This window comes from Peromyscus leucopus, chromosome 9 (assembly GCF_004664715.2).
Source record: "Peromyscus leucopus breed LL Stock chromosome 9, UCI_PerLeu_2.1, whole genome shotgun sequence".
NCBI classification, from domain to species: Eukaryota; Metazoa; Chordata; class Mammalia; order Rodentia; family Cricetidae; genus Peromyscus; species Peromyscus leucopus.
The window spans coordinates 63578561-63597297 of NC_051070.1; the positions used below are offsets into that span (position 1 = coordinate 63578561).

The 18737-nt window shown below is 43.9% G+C and overlaps 1 protein-coding gene across 7 annotated transcripts in view; it reads left to right on the forward strand.

Moving 5' to 3' along the window:
• The window catches only part of Atp8a2 (ATPase phospholipid transporting 8A2), a 587084-nt gene that overhangs the window by 283245 nt on the left and 285102 nt on the right, over positions 1-18737 (forward strand). For all 7 annotated transcript variants that reach the window (XM_037208489.1, XM_037208491.1, XM_037208490.1 and 4 more), the window contains one exon: positions 15559-15731. In XM_037208489.1, coding sequence (XP_037064384.1) covers positions 15559-15731 — 173 coding nt within the window. The remainder of the gene's footprint in view (positions 1-15558; positions 15732-18737) is intronic.

Here is an 18737-nt window from a genome sequence, read left to right on the forward strand (position 1 = left end):
CCCCAGGAGTTGGTATTTTAATGGGGAAGGTAAGCAGCGAGAGAAGACACCACCAAATAACTATGAAGGAATAGGATTTGGACCATAGTATCTTACCCATGAAGACTGAGAGTGGATGGGCAAATAAGGAGCGAGGATGGGGTAGGAGGGGTGATTTTACACAAAAGTAAAGACCTTCCTGAGAAGGTGAATCAAGGAAGCAGGAATGATGGTCCAGATGAGGGTCCTGGGGGCTTGCAGTGTCCTGGAGAGATGTGCTCAGGGTGTAGATGCTCACTGAAGGCTGAAGTGGTGTGGTTGATGTTCCTGAACTGTACCACACAGGCGAAATCTGGCTGAGGGAGGGACCCGGAAGCTTTGTTTGGGACATGCTTTGCTTTGGATGCCCAACCATGTGGAGGGACAGTAAGATGGTAGGAGCTGGAATCTGGGTAAGAGTTTGTACCCAGAGATAGAAATTTGAGATTAACTTGTAGGTGATATTTAAAGTCAGAACTGAGGGGATGCCCTATACGGATGGGAAGCATCTTTGAATTGAGCCCCAGACTTTTTTGATAGGATTCCGATGTGCCTTTCTTTCTTTCTTTTCTTCTTTCTTTCTTTCTTTCTTTCTTTCTTTCTTTCTTTCTTTCTTTCTTTCTTTCCTTCCTCCCTCCCTCCCTCCCTCCCTCCCTTCCTGTCTTTCTTTTCTTTCTTTCTTTCTTTCTTTCTTTCTTTCTTTCTTTCTTTCTTTCTTTCTTTCTTTCCTTCCTCCCTCCCTCCCTCCCTTCCTGTCTTTCTTTTCTTTCTTTCTTTCTTTCTTTCTTTCTTTCTTTCTTTCTTTCTTTCTTTCTTTCTTTCTTTCTTTCTTTCTTTCTTTCTTTCTTTCTTCATTCCTTCCTTCCTTCCGCCCTTCCTCCCTCCCTTCCTCCCCCCTCTTTCTTTCTAGATTTATATATGTATGTATTTTATGTATATGAAGACTCTGTCTGCCTGTATGTCTGTCTTGTATGCCAGAACAGGGTATCAGATCCCACTATAGAAGGCTGTGAGTCACCATGTGGGTGCTGAGAATTGAACTCAAGACCTCTGGAAGAGCAGCCATTGCTCTTAACCCCTGAGGCATCTCTCTGGCTTAAAGTTTCCTATGCTAGAACTTTTCCCCTATGGCTGCAGCCTTGCTCTCCAGTGCCCTGCTCTTGCTTCTGTATGAGTTGCTCATGGGGCACAGTGGCCACACTCCACAGTCTGATAGCACCTTGACCAGGTGGTACTGTACTTGAAAATATAGTGTTTGGATGGCACAGTGGCTGAGTGGCACAGTAGCTGGAGGATAGTGGTCTGTGGATACAGTGTCCAGGTGGCATAGTGGTTGGGAGATGCAGTGGCCAGGGGATATAGTGGCTGGTTAACATGGCGGTGGAGTAGGCGTGGTAGAGTTGACCCTGTTGCAAAGGTGGCCTCAGTGGGGGAACCAGGAGCTCCTGCTTCTGGGACCTGCTGTCCTTTGGTTACCCAGCTATGTAGAGGGACACTAAGATAGATATTGGGGCAGACCTTCTTCACTGGTGTGCCCTTGTGTGTTCCAGTTGCCATGCCATTTTGTTTCCCTGTGTGCCTCCTCTTTAAAGGCATCTCAGCACAGCAGAGGCAGAGGCAGGAGGATCTCTGTGAGTTCAAGGCTAGCCTGGCCTACATAGCCCAAGGCTACGTAGATACTCTGTCTAAATCTCCCAACCCCCTAAAATAATTTTTTTATTAAGGCACAACTTTTACCATTCCAGGAGTTTCCTCTTGCTCCTGGTCCCTCACTTCACTTTCATTTTTATCATTCTTTTTTAAAAAAAAATTCCATCACCATACTTGCCCATTTTGTCATTGTTTCCCTGTGGTGCCGGGGGTGGAACCCAAGACTCACGTGTGCTAGGGAAGGACTAGACAGTGAAGCGCATTCTGCCCTCCTTAGTTCTGTGTTTTTGGTACAAAGTGAGCTCCTAGAAGTTGAGGGGTCAGATGTCAATGTTTACATTCCCAGGACCTGGATATCACTTTTATGAAGCAGCCTATTAAATGTTGAACTGCTGCCGGGCGGTGGTGGCGCACGCCTTTAATCCCAGCACTCGGGAGGCAGAGCCAGGCGGATCTCTGTGAGTTCGAGGCCAGCCTGGGCTATCAAGTGAGTTCCAGGAAAAGGCGCAAAGCTACACAGAGAAACCCTGTCTCGAAAAACCAAAAAAAAAAAAAAAATGTTGAACTGCTAAGTCTAGCTTAAAGTTTGCAAAAAAATGGTTGCCTTCTATATATTTCACCTTCTGCATGAAAACGCAGACATACTTGCACATCATAGATACAATGAGAGTGTTGGAGTGGAGGTAAGGGAGAACATGGGACCCGTAGATGCCGAAGTAGCTTCTCTGGTAGGGTCAGAGTTCAGGCAACAGCACATATCTCCCAAACAATGGGTGACCAGCATTGTTTTCAATGCCTGCTCTAGGCTAGGTCATTTGCTTCTTTGTTTTCTGAGCAGGGAGCATGGTTAGAAATCACTCACGTGGTTCCTTTTTCTATTCTTCATCAAATGCCAATCAAAAGGTCACGTGATCCGCACCGTGCCAGCTGCTAGATGTTCAGTAGGAATGTATTGACACTCAAAAGGGGATCCTGATCGGACAGACTATCCCCTGGCTGTACGCTATGTAGCAATGTCCCCACAGGGCAGCTGGGGGCGTGGTCAGGCCTGAAGAGGCTCATGGGCCTTCCCACTGCCACCTGGCTGCAAGGGTAGGTGAAGTCCCAGTCAACTCTCAAGCAGCATCAGCCTTGATCCCCATGCACAAGCATCCTATATCCCCTTCGGTGTCTCCTGCTCTCTTTCCAGTGGCAGAAGTCGTTTACCTATGTGGGCTACTACCCACCCCTCTTTCTCACCATCCTCGGATGATTTGCCAAGTACTGTTTCTTCTTTCCTCGAGCATGCTTCTCTCTCTCATTCTGGCTCTCCTTCCCTCTCTGGTCTTTTTGAAACAAGGCCAGAACACACTATGTAAGCCATGCTGGCCTCACACTTAGGATTGTGCCTGATAGTGGTGGGACTTACACAAAAGCTCACTCAGCTTTTAATCTCTTTCTTGGCTTTGTGTCTTCTCACAGAGCTAGATACACAGCCCCGGAAGCCTCTACCTGGACCTCTCTATCCTAACCCAGTCTGTCCTTCATCCTGTGGATGGAGATATTCTATGAATCCAACTATGAATAGTATACTTTCACACATGCGAGCCTCCACATGTTCCCTTAAGGCTCTAGGTCAATCCAAAGCTTTCCCCATATCTGCAAGGCTCCCCCACACCATAGCATATTGCTCCTCCGATCTGCAATTCACCTGTCTTTCATGTCAGACACACAGTGATCTGACTCTTGTACATTTGTGTATGTTACTCTCTGTCTCTGGGACTCCATACGTCCTAGAATTTTGTGTGTGTGTGTTAGGCTCCTACTGGTAAAACACTACTTCTAGGATTTTTTTTTCCTGCTCTCTTTTAGCATCAACATCCATCACCATTATTTCAACTCTGCCTGCCTATATAGAGAAACAGATGGGGTTGCAGCCTGCCCTAAGGTCCACTCACTGCCCACCTGGTTCAGTTGGTGATTGCTTCTGCATCACTGGGGCAACCTTCCGGCCAGAAATGTAGGTTCCTGGGACTCCGTTCTTCTTTCTTCAGTGGAGTGTACTCCAGAAAAGATGATCTTTTCTGTGCATTTGCCTATTTATTTGGTTTTATTTATAAACTTATAGTAGTACATGCCACTGCCTTTGTTAACTAGAGAGTGCCTTTTTAAAATAATGGAGTTAAAAGTTTTAGTCCTCAAGGGGCAGGAACTGAAGGAAGCTTGGCTACTTATGGTCATTTCCTTACACAGCATCAGAAGCTAGCATGGGCCGTTTGGGAAGCTGGCTGTATCCTGAAGCAGGAAAGTCTATCAGTCATTGAAAGGACAGTGTCCTCTTAGGATGTGCAGCTCATCTGTTCTGGCAGATGTTAACATGTGTTCCCATGTGCAGACAGTAATGTGATTTGTAGTGCTCTCCTTGCTGAAGTTTACCTTGCCTGCTTAGTCACATAGTTCCTTGAGAACACTCTACATATTGTAGTTGCCCAGAAAGCAGCCTCTGCCATAGTTTACTATATAAATTTGACTCTTGTGTTTGGTTTGGGGGCTTTAACTTCCTCTAGGAATCAAGAGGTTTTAGACATAGTCAGCAGAATGACTGAAACGGACATGTTACAGGCAAAAAGTCTTACCCCTAAAAATGAAAAACATTGGTGATTATGTAGAAGTTCTTAGTAAAATTATTCCTACCAAGTGTGAAGATGCTAAATGTGGCAGATGAATCACTATGTATTAACTGTCCAGTGTCTTCAGGATCACTGTGCCGCCAGCTGTGAGTTGAGCACCCCTCTAAGGAATCACAATGGTCATCTTACCCTAGCTGAGTGACAGCTCTCATGTGCCGCTGTCACAGTCTCCTTGCAGGAAGGTGACTCCTTATAATCATTGGCCTGTAGGAAATGTTTCTCTAAAAAGAATTTCACATTTTCAAGAATTTCTTAAAGAACCCACAGTCCAAATTCAAATTAAAATGCTTCTTAAACCATGTAAGTTTGTTTTGAAATCTTTTTGTGCACAGCTATTTGCGAATATGTTTGCTTGTTGTGAAAGCAAGAAGATTCACAGATCTAAAATGAAAAATCTTGTTTGGGGGCAAGAAACCAAGTGAAGAATATTGTTTGCTACTAATATCCTTTGGGAAGTGAAGCACATATTTTCAGGGATTTCTTTTAAACAAAATAAGCATTAAATGAAATTCAAGAATATATAATTACTAGTAGCTTAAGACTTCTGCTACATTATATATCATAAAACATATATATATAATAAATATATATTATTTTATTTTCAATTAAAATGGAAAACAATCTAGCATGAATCTTAAAGGGTCTTATTAATAAAAAACTCAGAGCCAGGTATTGGGGTGACTGCTGAAAGATCAGAGAAACAGAACCACCCACAGCTAACCTCACCTCTCCAATTCCTCAGCTGATCTTGTTTCCTCAGACTGAAATCCTCTGAGTCCTCATCCAAAATGAATCTCAGCTTAACTGCTTCTAAAAGCCTAAAAGCTTAACCAGGCTCTAGTTCCAGGTCCTCACACCTTATATACCTTTCTGCTTCCTGCCATCACTTCCTGGGATTAAAGGCATGTGTCACCATACTGTTTCCAGTGTGGCTTTGAACTCACAGAGATCCAGATGGATCTCTGCCTTTGGAATGCTAGGATTAAAGATGTATATGCCACCATTTTCTGGCCTCTATATCTAGTGGCTGTTCTGTTATCTGACCCCAGATAAGTTTATTAGGGTGCATAATATTTTGGAGAACACAATATCACATTTCCCCTTTTTTGTCTAAAATTAAAAAAAGCTTATAATTAATACAAGAAAAACTATATCCCATAAGTATATACAATATATACAGTCAAGAATTACATTAACAATGTCTAGTCCATTAACATTTGACAAATTCATACAAAAATTTTCATTACTTATCCTACTTAAAAACAAGTAGTTCCTTTCTAAAAGTAGATTCAATAATCTCCCTTTTTATCTTATCATATCTATATGCTCCTTTTTTAGTAGATCCAAAAATCTACCTTTTATCATTTCTATATATTCCCATTTTTCAGAGTAGATTCAATGATCTACCCTTTTTTATATCTTCTTTTTTCTTTTTCTTTTTCTTTTTTTAAAACAAGAACCCTGTATCTAATCTCCTTTGTTTAGTTTTTTTTTTTTTTGATCATTAACAATTAACAACTTGTAACCAACCATCGTAAACAATAGCAATTATCCATAAGCCATTGAACGACCAAAAAACACCCACCCCCACCTCTTGGGAATGTGGACATCGGTTTCTTAAAATTACTTCCTGCTTCTGGGAGTGAAGACATCTTTAGGGGATCCTGAAAAGAAAAATTTGGGGTTAATTATCAAATCCTGAGAGAGCTAGTTGTATCATTTGTCCAGTCTCTGCATAATGGGAAAGTGCAGGGCTTGTCTCAAGTCCTTGCTCAAGTTGTCTGTGAATCTGGATCATCTCAACTATCCATCTCCAAATTGTCCTGAGGTGTTTGTAGTCCAAAGCCAATCTTTCCATGGTGTTAATCAGCTTAATGGTTTTACCATAGTCCATGTGGAATCATGGTTGCCCTTTTGAACATTTCAAAGTTGCTGTTAGGTGTGGTCATGGTTCCCTGCAGATTTATTTATTTGTTTGTTTGTTTGTTTGTTTGTCTGTCTGTTTGTTCGTTCATTCATTCATTCATTCATTCATTCAGTTATTTTATGCCTCCTCTGTGGTTTGGAGCAATCACAGTCTGATAAATGTCTGTCTCTTGGAACCATGAACGTTCTTCCCTAGAAGAGAAAATCTTCACAGCAATTTCTCCCCACCATTTGTCTTGCCAAACTTTTCCAAACTGACCTTTGCCAATGCTTTCTTGTAACACAATGGTCCTGGTAATTGTTCTCTGAATGAGCAGCAGTAAACCTTTCATCCCCGGTGACAGCCTCGCTGCCACCATCAACAGGATGAGAAGCGGCTGGCAACTGGGAGCAGCAGCCGCCACCTCCATGGTCCCACAGCCACCATATTCATCATCATTATTATCTTAGAAATGCAAAGTAAAACCAACTACTAATTGTAACACCACACAATCACTAGAAGAACAAAAATCAAATGCTGCATCCAAGTTTTGGTAAAGACAAAGAATTACTAGGAAGTGTGATTGCTGGGAACCCAAAATGGCACATCCACTTTGGAAAAGTCTCACATTCCTGTAATTTAGGGATGCCCTGGCTTTGTGTCTTAGTGGGCTTTCTGTTGCTATGGCAAACTACCTGGCATAAACAAGTTACAGAGATAGAAAGTCTGTTTGACTTCGAGTTCCAGAAGTTTCTCTCCATGTCCGGTTGGTCCGTTGGTTTTGGACCTCTGATGAGGCAGTGCATCATACCGGAAACACCTGGTGAGGTGACTGCTGAGCTCATGGTGGCTGACAGTGGAGGGATTACAGTCCAGATGTACCCAAGGATGAGCAGATAAACAATTTGTGGTCTATTATGTGTTGGAATACTACTCGGCCACAAAAGGGATGGACAGTCTAAGGAAACAAGCAAACATTTCAGGTGCATCTCCAAACATTATGTTAATTGAATTGACCAGTCAGGTGGGTCAACTGTGTTTCTTTCTGTGTGATCTAAAAGAGGTGAAACCTAACTGCCAGGGTCAGGCCAGCAGGGGGCCTGGTGGATATGCTCAGGGTCTTGATTACAGGGCTGCCTGTCTTTGGAGAAGCTCACTTAGATGGGTCAGTGTTGTTGTATACTAGGTTAGTTGAGCCACAGGAACACTAATTAACAACATGGCAGTAATAAGTGATAGCAGTGCAGAAGTACATACTTTATGTGTTTTAAAAGTTATTTTAGTATGTTGTGTGTAGGAGTGTTCAGCTTGAGTGTATGTCCATGCACTACCGTGTGTGTATCATGCCATCGGAGACTAGAAGAGGGCATTGGATCTCCTGGGATTGGAGCTACAGACAGTTGTGAGCCATCACTGTGTGTGTCTCTCTGTGTGTGTGTGTGTGTGTGTGTGTGTGTGTGTGTGTGAGTGTGCACCCTAGCACATATGCTCTCACCACTGGGGATCAAACCTGAGTCCCCTGGAAGAGCAGTCAGTGCTCCTCGATGCTGTGACGCTACTGTAGAGAATTATGTCATTGTGTGAATTTAGTAAATAGGTTGATTTGGTCTGAGGAGATAACACTTTTTAGAATGAAAATAGAAACATTTTGTGGTAGGGAAGGATGGATGCTATAGGGAAGTGTAAAGTTGGGAATCGGTAGCACAGGAGTACCCAAGGGCACCAGAGTTGGCATCATGTTGGCAGCACCTGGTGAGGAGTTATTGGTGTTGCCTAGTTCTTACCTGGTGTTCACGGGCAAAAAGCCAAATGTCTCCTGAAAACGGTGAAATAATTCTGGTGGAATACCACCACCTTGTCTCCTTAAAATGATTATAATTCTAAGAAGTCTCAGAGTCTAACACAGTTAACCAAGATTCAGTCTGTGTGCTTATGGACTTTACGTTCGGGGATATTCACGCATGAGAGCAAAGCAAACATCCTGAGCACAGAGGCTTGGCTCCCTTACTCTGGGGCCGACTCTGGCAACCTGGGGCAGCCTACAATGGCTTTGTTGTGTAAGGGCTTCTGTTAAGTCTTCCAAACTTCCATTGCATCTGTTAGGTTCCCTAAATGCAAAGGCATCAAGCGTATCAGTGCTACTGAGAAGGAGGTATGGTTTTCTTAGAAATGAATATGAAGAAAAAGAAGAGAAGAGGAATGGTAGGGAACGATGACCTCATCTACCCCAAATGTGAGAGCTGGGCGATAAGAAGGATCTGAAGAATGGGAGGTGAAACAAAGAGGAAGGGTAGAAACCTTAGCAGGGCACAGACAGAACAGGGCAGGATGGGAAGAACAGCCACAAACTACAGCTGGGCCTGTGGACTCCGGGACATGCATCGTCCTTAGATATTCATGCGCCCAAGGTCAGTTTGCAGGCTGTGTGCTCTCCACCTAAAAGACTAAGTGTGGTTTGATTGAATTCTGCAATGAAACCTGAACCCTCCTAGCTTTGGGCATCCTCAGCTTAGAGGCCCCCTTGGAATTCACAGAACATCAAAGTGACGGCCGAGGCAGCTGCTGCTCCCAGGGCTTCCAAGAAATCCTTTATGGCTCTGCTGAGCTCAAGGAGAGAAAGGGCCTCTTGCCTCCACAGATTGCAGAGCTGCTGAACGCGGCTGATTTTGAGGAAAGATCCCTGCTTGCTGCAGATTGGAAAGACTATAGCCAGGGTCCGACAGTGTTCCAGTCTCCTGGTTTGTTTACTAAATCTGAAGTGATTAACAGCTGAAGCACCTTAGGGGGCCTATCTGCTCATGGACTGAGCAAGTCTGCACCTCAGTGGTGCTCCAGGGACCATCAGATGAACCTGGACTTGGGGAATGTCTGCAGACCTTCGTGGTGCTCCAGGGACCACCAGATGAACCTGGATTTGGGGAATGTCTGCAGACCTTCGTGGTGCTCCAGAGATCGTCAGATGAACCTGGGGTGCGGCAGCATCTATAAATGAACAACTGCAGAGTCACCCCTTGAGATGGCTGGTGGCATTGTGGTTTTATACAGTTTTATTTAAACACTGGAGAGGCAACCACAAGCATTGGCCTTGTGACAACACAGTCATTTTTCAGCATGACTAAGGGACAATCATCAAGTGCAGTCACCCACTTTGGGCACTTAATCACATCTACCTTTAATCCTAAGAAAAATGAAATTATAGAACATAAATGAGCAGCTAGAAACATAAAGTTCAATATTAACACCTAGAAGGCAAATGCCAATTAAGAATGCTGGAATGTGTTTTATCCCTCTGCGAATGAACTCCCCTGCTTCAACTCCCTATGGCCCTCATAACAGCAAAGTCCATTGTAACTTTTAGTAATTGGCTTTTTTATTAAAATAAAAAGAGCACAGTATAAATTTTAGCAACCAGGCTAAGTAGGCATTAAAGACCCTGGGATCCAACCACAATGCATAACATCATTCCTTGGGGAAAAGGATTCTAAGTGCTCAATAACTACCTTACAAATAGACTTTAGGATCATAGTCCACTAGAGAATAAGGAACTGTGCGCAATAGCAATGCCTTCCATTGACTCGCACGAGAATGGCACCAAAGGGACCTATATTCTTCCATACATGTGTGGTGAACTCAGCTAGTCTGGGTTTGATCAAAGATTATTGCTGAGTGGACATGGAGAGCATGAGAGTTAAAACCAAGGCGTATCCTCAAGAAAGTCAAGGGTAGAGCCAGGAGGATAGAGCGGCAGATGTCTAAGAAGTTTGAAATCTCCAAGGCAAAGGTGGTGTTGTAAATGGACAGAGTGGGGAGAGAACACTATGGAAAGTAAGCTGAAGCTGCGGGCAAGAAGGCCACAAGGCAAGAAGGAAAAAAAATGAAGAACCAATCATTTTTTAAAGGCAAATACAACTAAATGTGTCCCTGAAAGGAAGGCTAGGTAGACTATAAGGAAGTCAAAGGGATACCTGAGACCTAAAAATATTTTTCCATAGATATGAAAGGGGAACATATAGAATCAGTGCCTAACTATATCAGTTCATTTGTGAGTTGAGTACGTTCCTAGTGCACCTGCCATGGCTTAGTGTGCACAAAGGTTGGCAAGAGGAGTTAATGACTTCATCAAGCCTGAGTTAGTGTAATTGTAGCCAGCCACAGACGTGAACCAGAGCAAGGCAGTAAGGCAGGACATAATGGTGGCAACACAGAATGCTCAGAGAATATTATGCTTGTCTGACTAAATTTTTACCTTTGTATACACCTCATCTTTTTTTAGACTTGTTGTCTTGGTGGCACTGTAAGAATCACAGTAGATTACATAAAGTGTATATGCGTGTGTATCATGTTGTTTTTATTACCTAGGTAGAATGGTTGCTCCTCTGATGAGTAGATATGATTAGTTGATTAAAACAGAGTTTAGCTCGTGTAACTTGAACTAATATGACTGAATTCTTTGCTTGAGAAAACTATGTATGCACTGTAGTCTATGTGAGAAAATTCGTGGTGAACAGAACATAAAATGTGAAACATCTTAGTAGTGTTTGGTTCTCTCTTTAGAGAGGTTATCCACTGTATATGTGCAGGTTGACTTTTAATACAGCCATGGGATGCCACCATCCACTTTTACATGTATCCCAGCTGCTGGAGCATTGTCCTGTTTTTCTGCTCTGTATTAGTGACTGCTACTGTGTGAATGTGTCCATTCAAGTTCATGTGTTGGAAACTTAATTTTTGGTAATAGTGTTGGAAGGTAGTGCCTAACAATAGGTAATTGTGAGTGGGTTAGTGCCACATAGAAGAACTTAGGGCTTTAAGTACTCCCTCCCTCCCTCCCTCCTTCCCTCTCTTTTTGTCCCCTTCTCTACACCCCCCCCCATTGTCCTTCTGCCATGAGGTGACAAAACATGAAGGCTTGCCAACCAATGCTGGCCTCCTAATCTTGGACTTTGAGCCTTTATCATCATGAGCCCCTAAGTTCCTGTTCATGATAGACCTCCTAAACTAAGGTATCCCGCATTAAAAGCACACAGCTTCTCCCAGGCTCTGTAGCTTGTTCTGCATGTGGCTTTCAGCCGTGTGCTGTGCAGGCATCTGTAGTAGAGGTCTTCATTGGAAGGCCCTTCCAAACACTAACAGCACTGCTCTTCCGGTCACGGTGGCCTCATGGTGCTGTGCCTGTTTCATCCAAGTGTCTATGATGACAAGAACTCTGGAGCTCACCACCCAAGCAGCTGTCCGTTGGCATAGTCAGCTCCTTCTATTATAGCAAAACCACCATGGCCCCTGAGGCTAGAACAGGCATTTCCTTAATGATTCTGGGGGCTGAGAAGTCAATATCAAGGTTAGATGCTGGTTTTCAGATGGCCCTCATCTTACTGTGTCCTGCACATGGTGGGGAAGAGGATGAATAAAAAGGAGACAAGAGGGAAGGAGGGGAGAAGGGAGGGGGAGAGAGGGAAGGGGAGAGGAGGGGAAGAGAGGGGAAGGAAGGAGAGGGGAGGGGAAGAGAGAGGAGGGGAGGGGAAAGAAGGGGAGGGAAGGAGAGGGAAAGGGAGGGAAGGGGAGAGGGAAGGAGAGGGGGGAAGGAAGGAGAGGGGGGAAGGAAGGAGAGGGGGGAAGGAAGGAGAGGGGGGAAGGAAGGAGAGGGGAGGAGAAGAGGGGGGAAAGAAGGGGAGGAAAGGCGAGGGAAAGGGAGGGGAGGGGAGAGAGAAAGAAAGGGGGAAGGAAGGAGAGGGGAGGGGAGAGAAGAGAGGGGAAGAGAGGGAGGGGAAGGAAGGAGAGGGGAGGGAAGGAAAGGGGAGGGAGGAGAGGAGAGGCAGTGCAAGCATGCTTTCATCCATTGCTGTCCACTAGCCCCATCACAAGGACTCCGCCCCTGTGATCTGATCGCCTCCTCCAGGCTCTGCTTTATAACAGGGCTTTTATTTAGTCATTTGGGAGGATTCAAGGAACACCTTTTATGGTTAAGACCTTTGCTTCCTGAGTTGTAAGATGGGAATAGACTCTCAAAAAGAGTGGATATGAGTGCTGCTGCTCTGGTCCAGGCCCTCTGTTGCTGTGGAAACTCCAGGACTTTTTCCAGGTCTTTCTTTTGCTTGCCTGGGGAAGGAAGGTTGTCCACATCTCAGAATCATAAATTTCCCAGGTGTTGTTTCTTAGACTGCTTTCTGCTCTACAGCAGAATACCCAGACTTAGTGCTTTGTGAACAAAGAAAATGTATTTGGCTTATGATTGTATGGGATGAGAAGTACTAGTCTGAGGGCTGCATCTGGAAAATGCTTTTGTCTTAGTTAGGTTCTATTGCTATGATAAAACACCATGACAAAAACAGCTTGGGGGGAAGAAAGAGATTCCTTCAACTTAAGTCACACTCCATCCATCGTCACCAATGGAAGTCAGGCCAGGAACTCAGAGCAGGAACCTGGAGGCAGGAACTGAAGCAGAAGGCGCTGGGGGAGTGCTGCTTACCATAGTGCTCCTTATGCCTTGCTCAGCCTGATTTCTTATAGCACCCAGGACCACCAGCCCGGGGTGGCACAGCCCACCATGATCTGTGCCCTCTCACATCAATCATCAATGAAGAAAATGCCCCGTAAGCTTGATCACAGGCCAATCTGGTGGGGGCATTTTCTCAACTGAGGTCCTCTCTTTTCAAATGACGGGCTCACGTCAAGTTGTGGCAAAACTAGCTGGCACAGTCTTCTTGTGTCTTCCTAACTAGAAGATTGGGAGGGAAAGGGACAGACATGAGTGAGTCCCTTTTAAAAACACTCCCTCTTGCAATACTTCTGTCGGTTCATTGTGGGGACAGTAACCTGATGACCCTTATTAGGTCCCACTTTTTGACACTGCCATATTGGGATGAAGTTTCCACGTGAACTTTGGGAACACGTATAAACCAAAATGTCACCTTTCTGTCATCCATCTTCCCACTGCTCATTCTTATTCTGAAAATTCCCTCCCTATTCCAGCCCTAGAGACCCCCTTTCCCAGCTCCTCCCCCCTCACTGATGGTGTTCAGCAGCTAAAGCTGGAGTCTCTGCCCCTCTAAAGATGAAAGGCAACTTGTATCTAGTCTACCCTCATGCATAGTCTAGAAACAGCCCAAACATGAAAGCTGCCCTCCCTAATCCCATTCAGCGATGTCTCTGTATATGCTATGCCCTCATATGAAAGCTGTGATCTCTGTATCTCAGGGAATTTTATTCATCAACTTTTTCCTTCTTGGGCCAAAGCATGTCCATGGGGCAACCACTGGGATAGAAGGCACTGAGCTAGACTGTGGTCTGTTGAAGCAACAGGACTATGTCCCATCAGTGATGTAGTCTCAGGAGAGTTTCCTGTCCTGTATGAATAGACACCTGACAGAATAGACCCCTGTCTTGTCAACCCAGATCTTGGCAAAGTGGAAAAGATTACCTTCTACTCATCTGAATGCTAAAGTCCAGCTTGTTTCTGTAGATAAACAGAGCTGCTTCCTGGCTGGAGAGATGGCTTAGCAGTTAAGAGCACTGACTGCTTTCCTAAAAGGACCTCATTTCAATTCCCAGCATCCACATGGCAGCTCATAACTGTCTGTAACTCCAGTACCTGGGGACTAACACCCTCATGCAGACATGTAAACAAAACATCAATGCACATAATATAAGAATAAATAAATTATTAAAAAAAATATAGATGCTTCCAAGATGCTTATTTGAGACTCAGAATGGTAGAACTAAGGATGAAATGCATCAAGTTTTATTTTTGATAGAAATCAGTGTAACTTTGGCTGGGAGAGCATTGTTCCATTAATTATTCATCCCTTATTACAGTGGCAAAGTCTTCTCAGTGGTGGCATTTAGTCATTGCCCTGTGTTTTCCTCAATATGAGACTTTCCTCCTGAATAAATACCGGGAGTGCGAGAAAGGGCTTCATTCAGTGTTATCTGTGTGCCAAACCCACGCTCGGTTCCTTATTTGGGTCAGGTCACTTGTTCATAACTTAAGTGCTGGGAAGTTTTCCTAGCCTCATTTTGTACAGGAAGAAATGCCAGCTAGAGAGGTGAAGTATCTTGTCCAGTATCAAAGAGGTGGTAAGTGTGGGATTTGGACTAGAGCTAACTAAGTTATAGAGATTTTTATTTAAAAAAAATAATAAGATGTGTAGCCATAGTGTGTGGTTCCAGAGCACGTGTCCTTACACGTCTTTCTGTGTCTTGGTATCCTATTGAGAATGGAAACTGGACAGAGACAGTGGAAACAGCTTCTCACTGACAGCAGCAGTGAGCTTCAGTGTGACTAGGGGAGAAAAGTGCCTGTCCATTAGACTCTCTGCTTCCGAACTGAAATTCAGGTTACCATAAGGTAAATTACATGAAAATGTAGCTTTGTAGACAAAAGATCCATTGTCCAGAAAGAATAATTTTGGTGTATTTTTGTGCTTTCTGAATAAACATAAGCTGCATTTTTTTAATCAGCCAAAAGGTGTATTCTTATATTTGAGCCCATACATTCCTCCATACAAGAACATCTTTTATTAATTATGGGAATGATTCTCATGCTTTGCATGTAACAATAGACACCTCACAGTGTTTGTTCAGGCTGATGGCAGTGCTTTGGTTGGTATGAGCAGTTGAATTTGATTAGATGGTTTCTTCCATGTGAGAATGACCAACTCATTTCTTATCTCCTTGATATAGGGAGACAACAGTACAATCTGAAGTGCTCAGTTGGTGTGCAAGTTATTCTTTATGTAAACATTTTTTTTTATCACACCCCTTTTGGGCTATTTAAAACTTTGTCTTGTGCAAACTGAGAAATGTTAGTGTTTGTCCTGTAAATTCCAGTAATGCTTTTGTTAAGCATGTGTGCTTTTGTTGAGGTTCCTTTAAGAGCATTAAAAGAATGTATATGCACATATGTACATCATTACATACACACACACACACACACACACACACGTGTGTGTGTGTGTATGTGTGAGAGAGTATATATATATATATACATATATATACATATATATACATATATATGGGGAGAGAGAGAGAGAGAGAGAAAGAAAGAAAGAGAGAAAGAAAGAGGGAGAGGGAATCCCATTGGGAAGAGTTTTTGCATCACTAGACTGTACCCTTCAGCCGGGTTGGATCATTGTGAATATCTCAGGGTCTCTCACTCTGAGGATGCTTTACCCATCAATCAGCCAGAGAGGGCATGCTAGTGACCATGCCAGGTTGAACTGTGTGTTTTTCCTTGTCCTGTCTTCTCATTTCAAGAAACTTTGAGTTTGCCTTTTATGTATGAAGCCCACAGACATCATCCTCTTCCACTTTTTCTAGGCAACACGGGCTGCCATCACTCAGCACTGCACGGACCTCGGAAATTTGCTGGGCAAAGAGAACGACGTGGCCCTCATCATCGATGGCCACACCCTGAAGTATGCGCTCTCCTTTGAAGTTCGCAGAAGTTTCCTGGACCTGGCCCTCTCCTGTAAAGCAGTCATCTGCTGCAGGTGAGAACGCTTAGGTTGTGCCCAACCAATGATTTTGATGTGTCTGCGTTGTGGGCTTCTAGAGGAATCGATAAAAGAATTTCTCAGCTTCAACTTCTATGTTAAAAATAGAAAAAGAAACTAAGCAAAAACATAAGTTTATCTTTAGCTGTGGATTCATAGATTTTTGCTCAAAGCAGCAAATAGCTTTTATGCTTTTGTTTCCTGTCACTCCATGGGTGGTGGCATGCGAATTCAGGGTGGCCCTTCCATCCCCATTTAAAGCTCTCTGAAAACACCTGCACAGACACACCCAAAGACGTGATTAATTATAGCAATAAGTGCTTCTTAACCTAGGCAAACTGACCATTAGAACTAACCATTACACCACCCAACCGAAAGTCTTCATTGGCTCTTATGGAGTCTGAGAAGACTTTTGAGGATGGCTGTTGCTGACATTGACTACACATAACATGGAGGTGCACTTCTGATAGAGATTTGAAAGTCGGAATTGTAAAAATAATCTACTAGGAAGATAAGAGGCCAGCATAGGTAAAAGGGCCCATGATAACTGGAAGAGGGAAAAGCATGCTGGGAATCCTGTCTTCTGTAGTTTCTCATTGTGTCTAAGTTGCTGAGTTTTAAGTGGGTGGGACCTGACTTCTATGAGTTCTTCAACACTGGAAGTTATTATCATTCTACCTGATCTACAAGTGCTGGCCAGTCACTTCTGCCTGCCGCCTGCATTGTTCATCAAGGAGCAGTCCCCAGTTTGTCAGTGGCTGAAGCAAACAGCAACACCAGGGACAAGAGGAAACCAGGTGGACCAGACTAGTAAACTGCCAATAGGCTAACCCCTTATAGAAGCTTCCCTGGGACAATCAAAGTGTGTGCATCTGGGTTGCCAGGGGAGAACCAGGCAGGCCTGCAGACTGCAGGAGTAGGCTCCATCCTAGCCAGCTGCTCTGTGTTAAAGAAAAACACCGTGTCCTCCCCCTCGCATAGGCTGTCTTCTCCTGGCTGCGTGTGTCACACGGGCAAATCTTAGGATGGTACTAGAAAGAACTTGAACTGCGATAGGCACCGAGAGCCGACCTCAAGTGGAATACAGTGACCATCTCCTATGTAGACGTGTTCATTAGAAAGTTCCAAGGTAGTTTCCAGTGTCCCTGCTCTCAGACATTTCTTGGCTTGTGTCACACTTCGGATTTAAAAATGGCGACAACAAAAACTGAGCACATACTTTACAAACAGAGCGCTCAGTTGCTTCACCTGTGTTCAGGATTGTAAGCCAATTTTCACATGTGACTTTGCGCATAAAGTTGGCCTTAATTCTCACTTTCCATGCTGAAAATATGAGCGTTTTGAGTTACTCTTTTCTCTAAATGCAGATGAAAAAATGGTGGGTTTTTTTATTTTTTTCAGAAAAATAGTTTTCTGGGAAATCGTTATATATTTTCTTTTCAATATGGATTTGTAGATGGTTGAATGTTATATAGTATTATAATATAATATTACAATTCCTTCAAACTAAGATTTAAGTAGTGAAAAGAGGACTCTCATCCCCCCACACCCATACACACAGGTCCTCAATGAGCCCAAAGATCTCGTCTCCACACTGAAAATGTCCCTGTATTCCAAGAGCAGTGGCCCCATAAAAACACTTCCCCAACCAGGTACAGAGGATGCTGCTGTAGTTCTAGCTACTCAGAGAACTGAGACAGGAGGATTGCTTGAGCCTAGGAGATCAAGCCAGTTTGTAGAACTGAGCAAAACCCCATCTCAGTCTAAGGCCCTTCTCACTGACGCTTTTGACACATTCAAGTGTGCCAGCCTCAACTGATACACGCCAAATACCCGCTCCATAATATTTAGGTAAATGAGAGTAAATTAGTCTTTGTTTATATAATTTTTGACCTTGGAAGTCTATTACATATTTTGATTAAATTATACTCAATTTTGCTAATTACAGTTTGCTGTGCTCCAGTATTTCCTGTGCAGTTAAAAATTTGCACAAGGTCCTTTGTAGTCAGCAGGGTAGGTGTCGTTCAGTTTCCTGTCAGGACTTTTAGATGCCACTGCATTGTTGGTTGACCTGTCAACTTCCACCCAAAGACAACTTCAGTTCTAAGTTGGATATTTGCATTGTACATTCTAGGTGTTATGGGACAATTAAAGAATGTGTGACCTCTGCTCTTCTTGGTCAGGGAGTCTTAGAGTATTGGTGTTAAAGCTTAGCATCTGCCTTGCACCCTAGGTCTTGGGCTCAGGCCCTCAGTGAGGCGGGTATCCCACACTTCCATTTGTCATAAGCACCTGGCATGTTCAGTTTTCACTGGACCTCTAGTTCCTTTTAGCATTGGTTGTTGTTGGTCTGTCCTATTTTGCTTCCCTGTTGCTTGTATGAAACACTAACCAAGAGCAGCCTGGCGGGGGCGGGGGGGGGGGCGGGGGACGGGGACGGACGACTTATTTGGCTTCCAGGTCACAGTTGATCATCAAGGGAAGCCAAAGCAGGAGCTTGAGACAGGATCTGAAGCAGAGACCATGGAGAAATGGTGTTTAATCACTTGCATTTTTTATACAACCCAGGACCACCTGCCCAGGGGCACCACCCCCACAGTGGGCTGGGCCCTCCCTGTCAATCATTAATCAAGAAAATGCCTATAGACTTGCCCACAAGCCAGTTGGAGGCCATTCATCAACTGAAGTTTTCTCTTTCTCAGTGACTCCAGTTTTTGTCAAGTTTACAAAAACTAACCAGCACATGGTTTCTCCTTCTTAAAAATTAATTATTATTGTCATTGTGTATGTGAGTGAGAGAGGGATGGGGATTGGTTGCATGTACCACAGTGCACCTGTCAAGGTCAACAGATAAATCTGTAGAGTCAGTTCTCTCCTACCTTTACCTGGCTAGAACTCGGGTAGCCAGGCTTGTGCAGTGAGCAAGTGAGCTGCTGATGGTTCCTCCCTGAGGTGATTTCTTCTGTTTTTGTAACATCTCTACCATCTCCACACACACACACA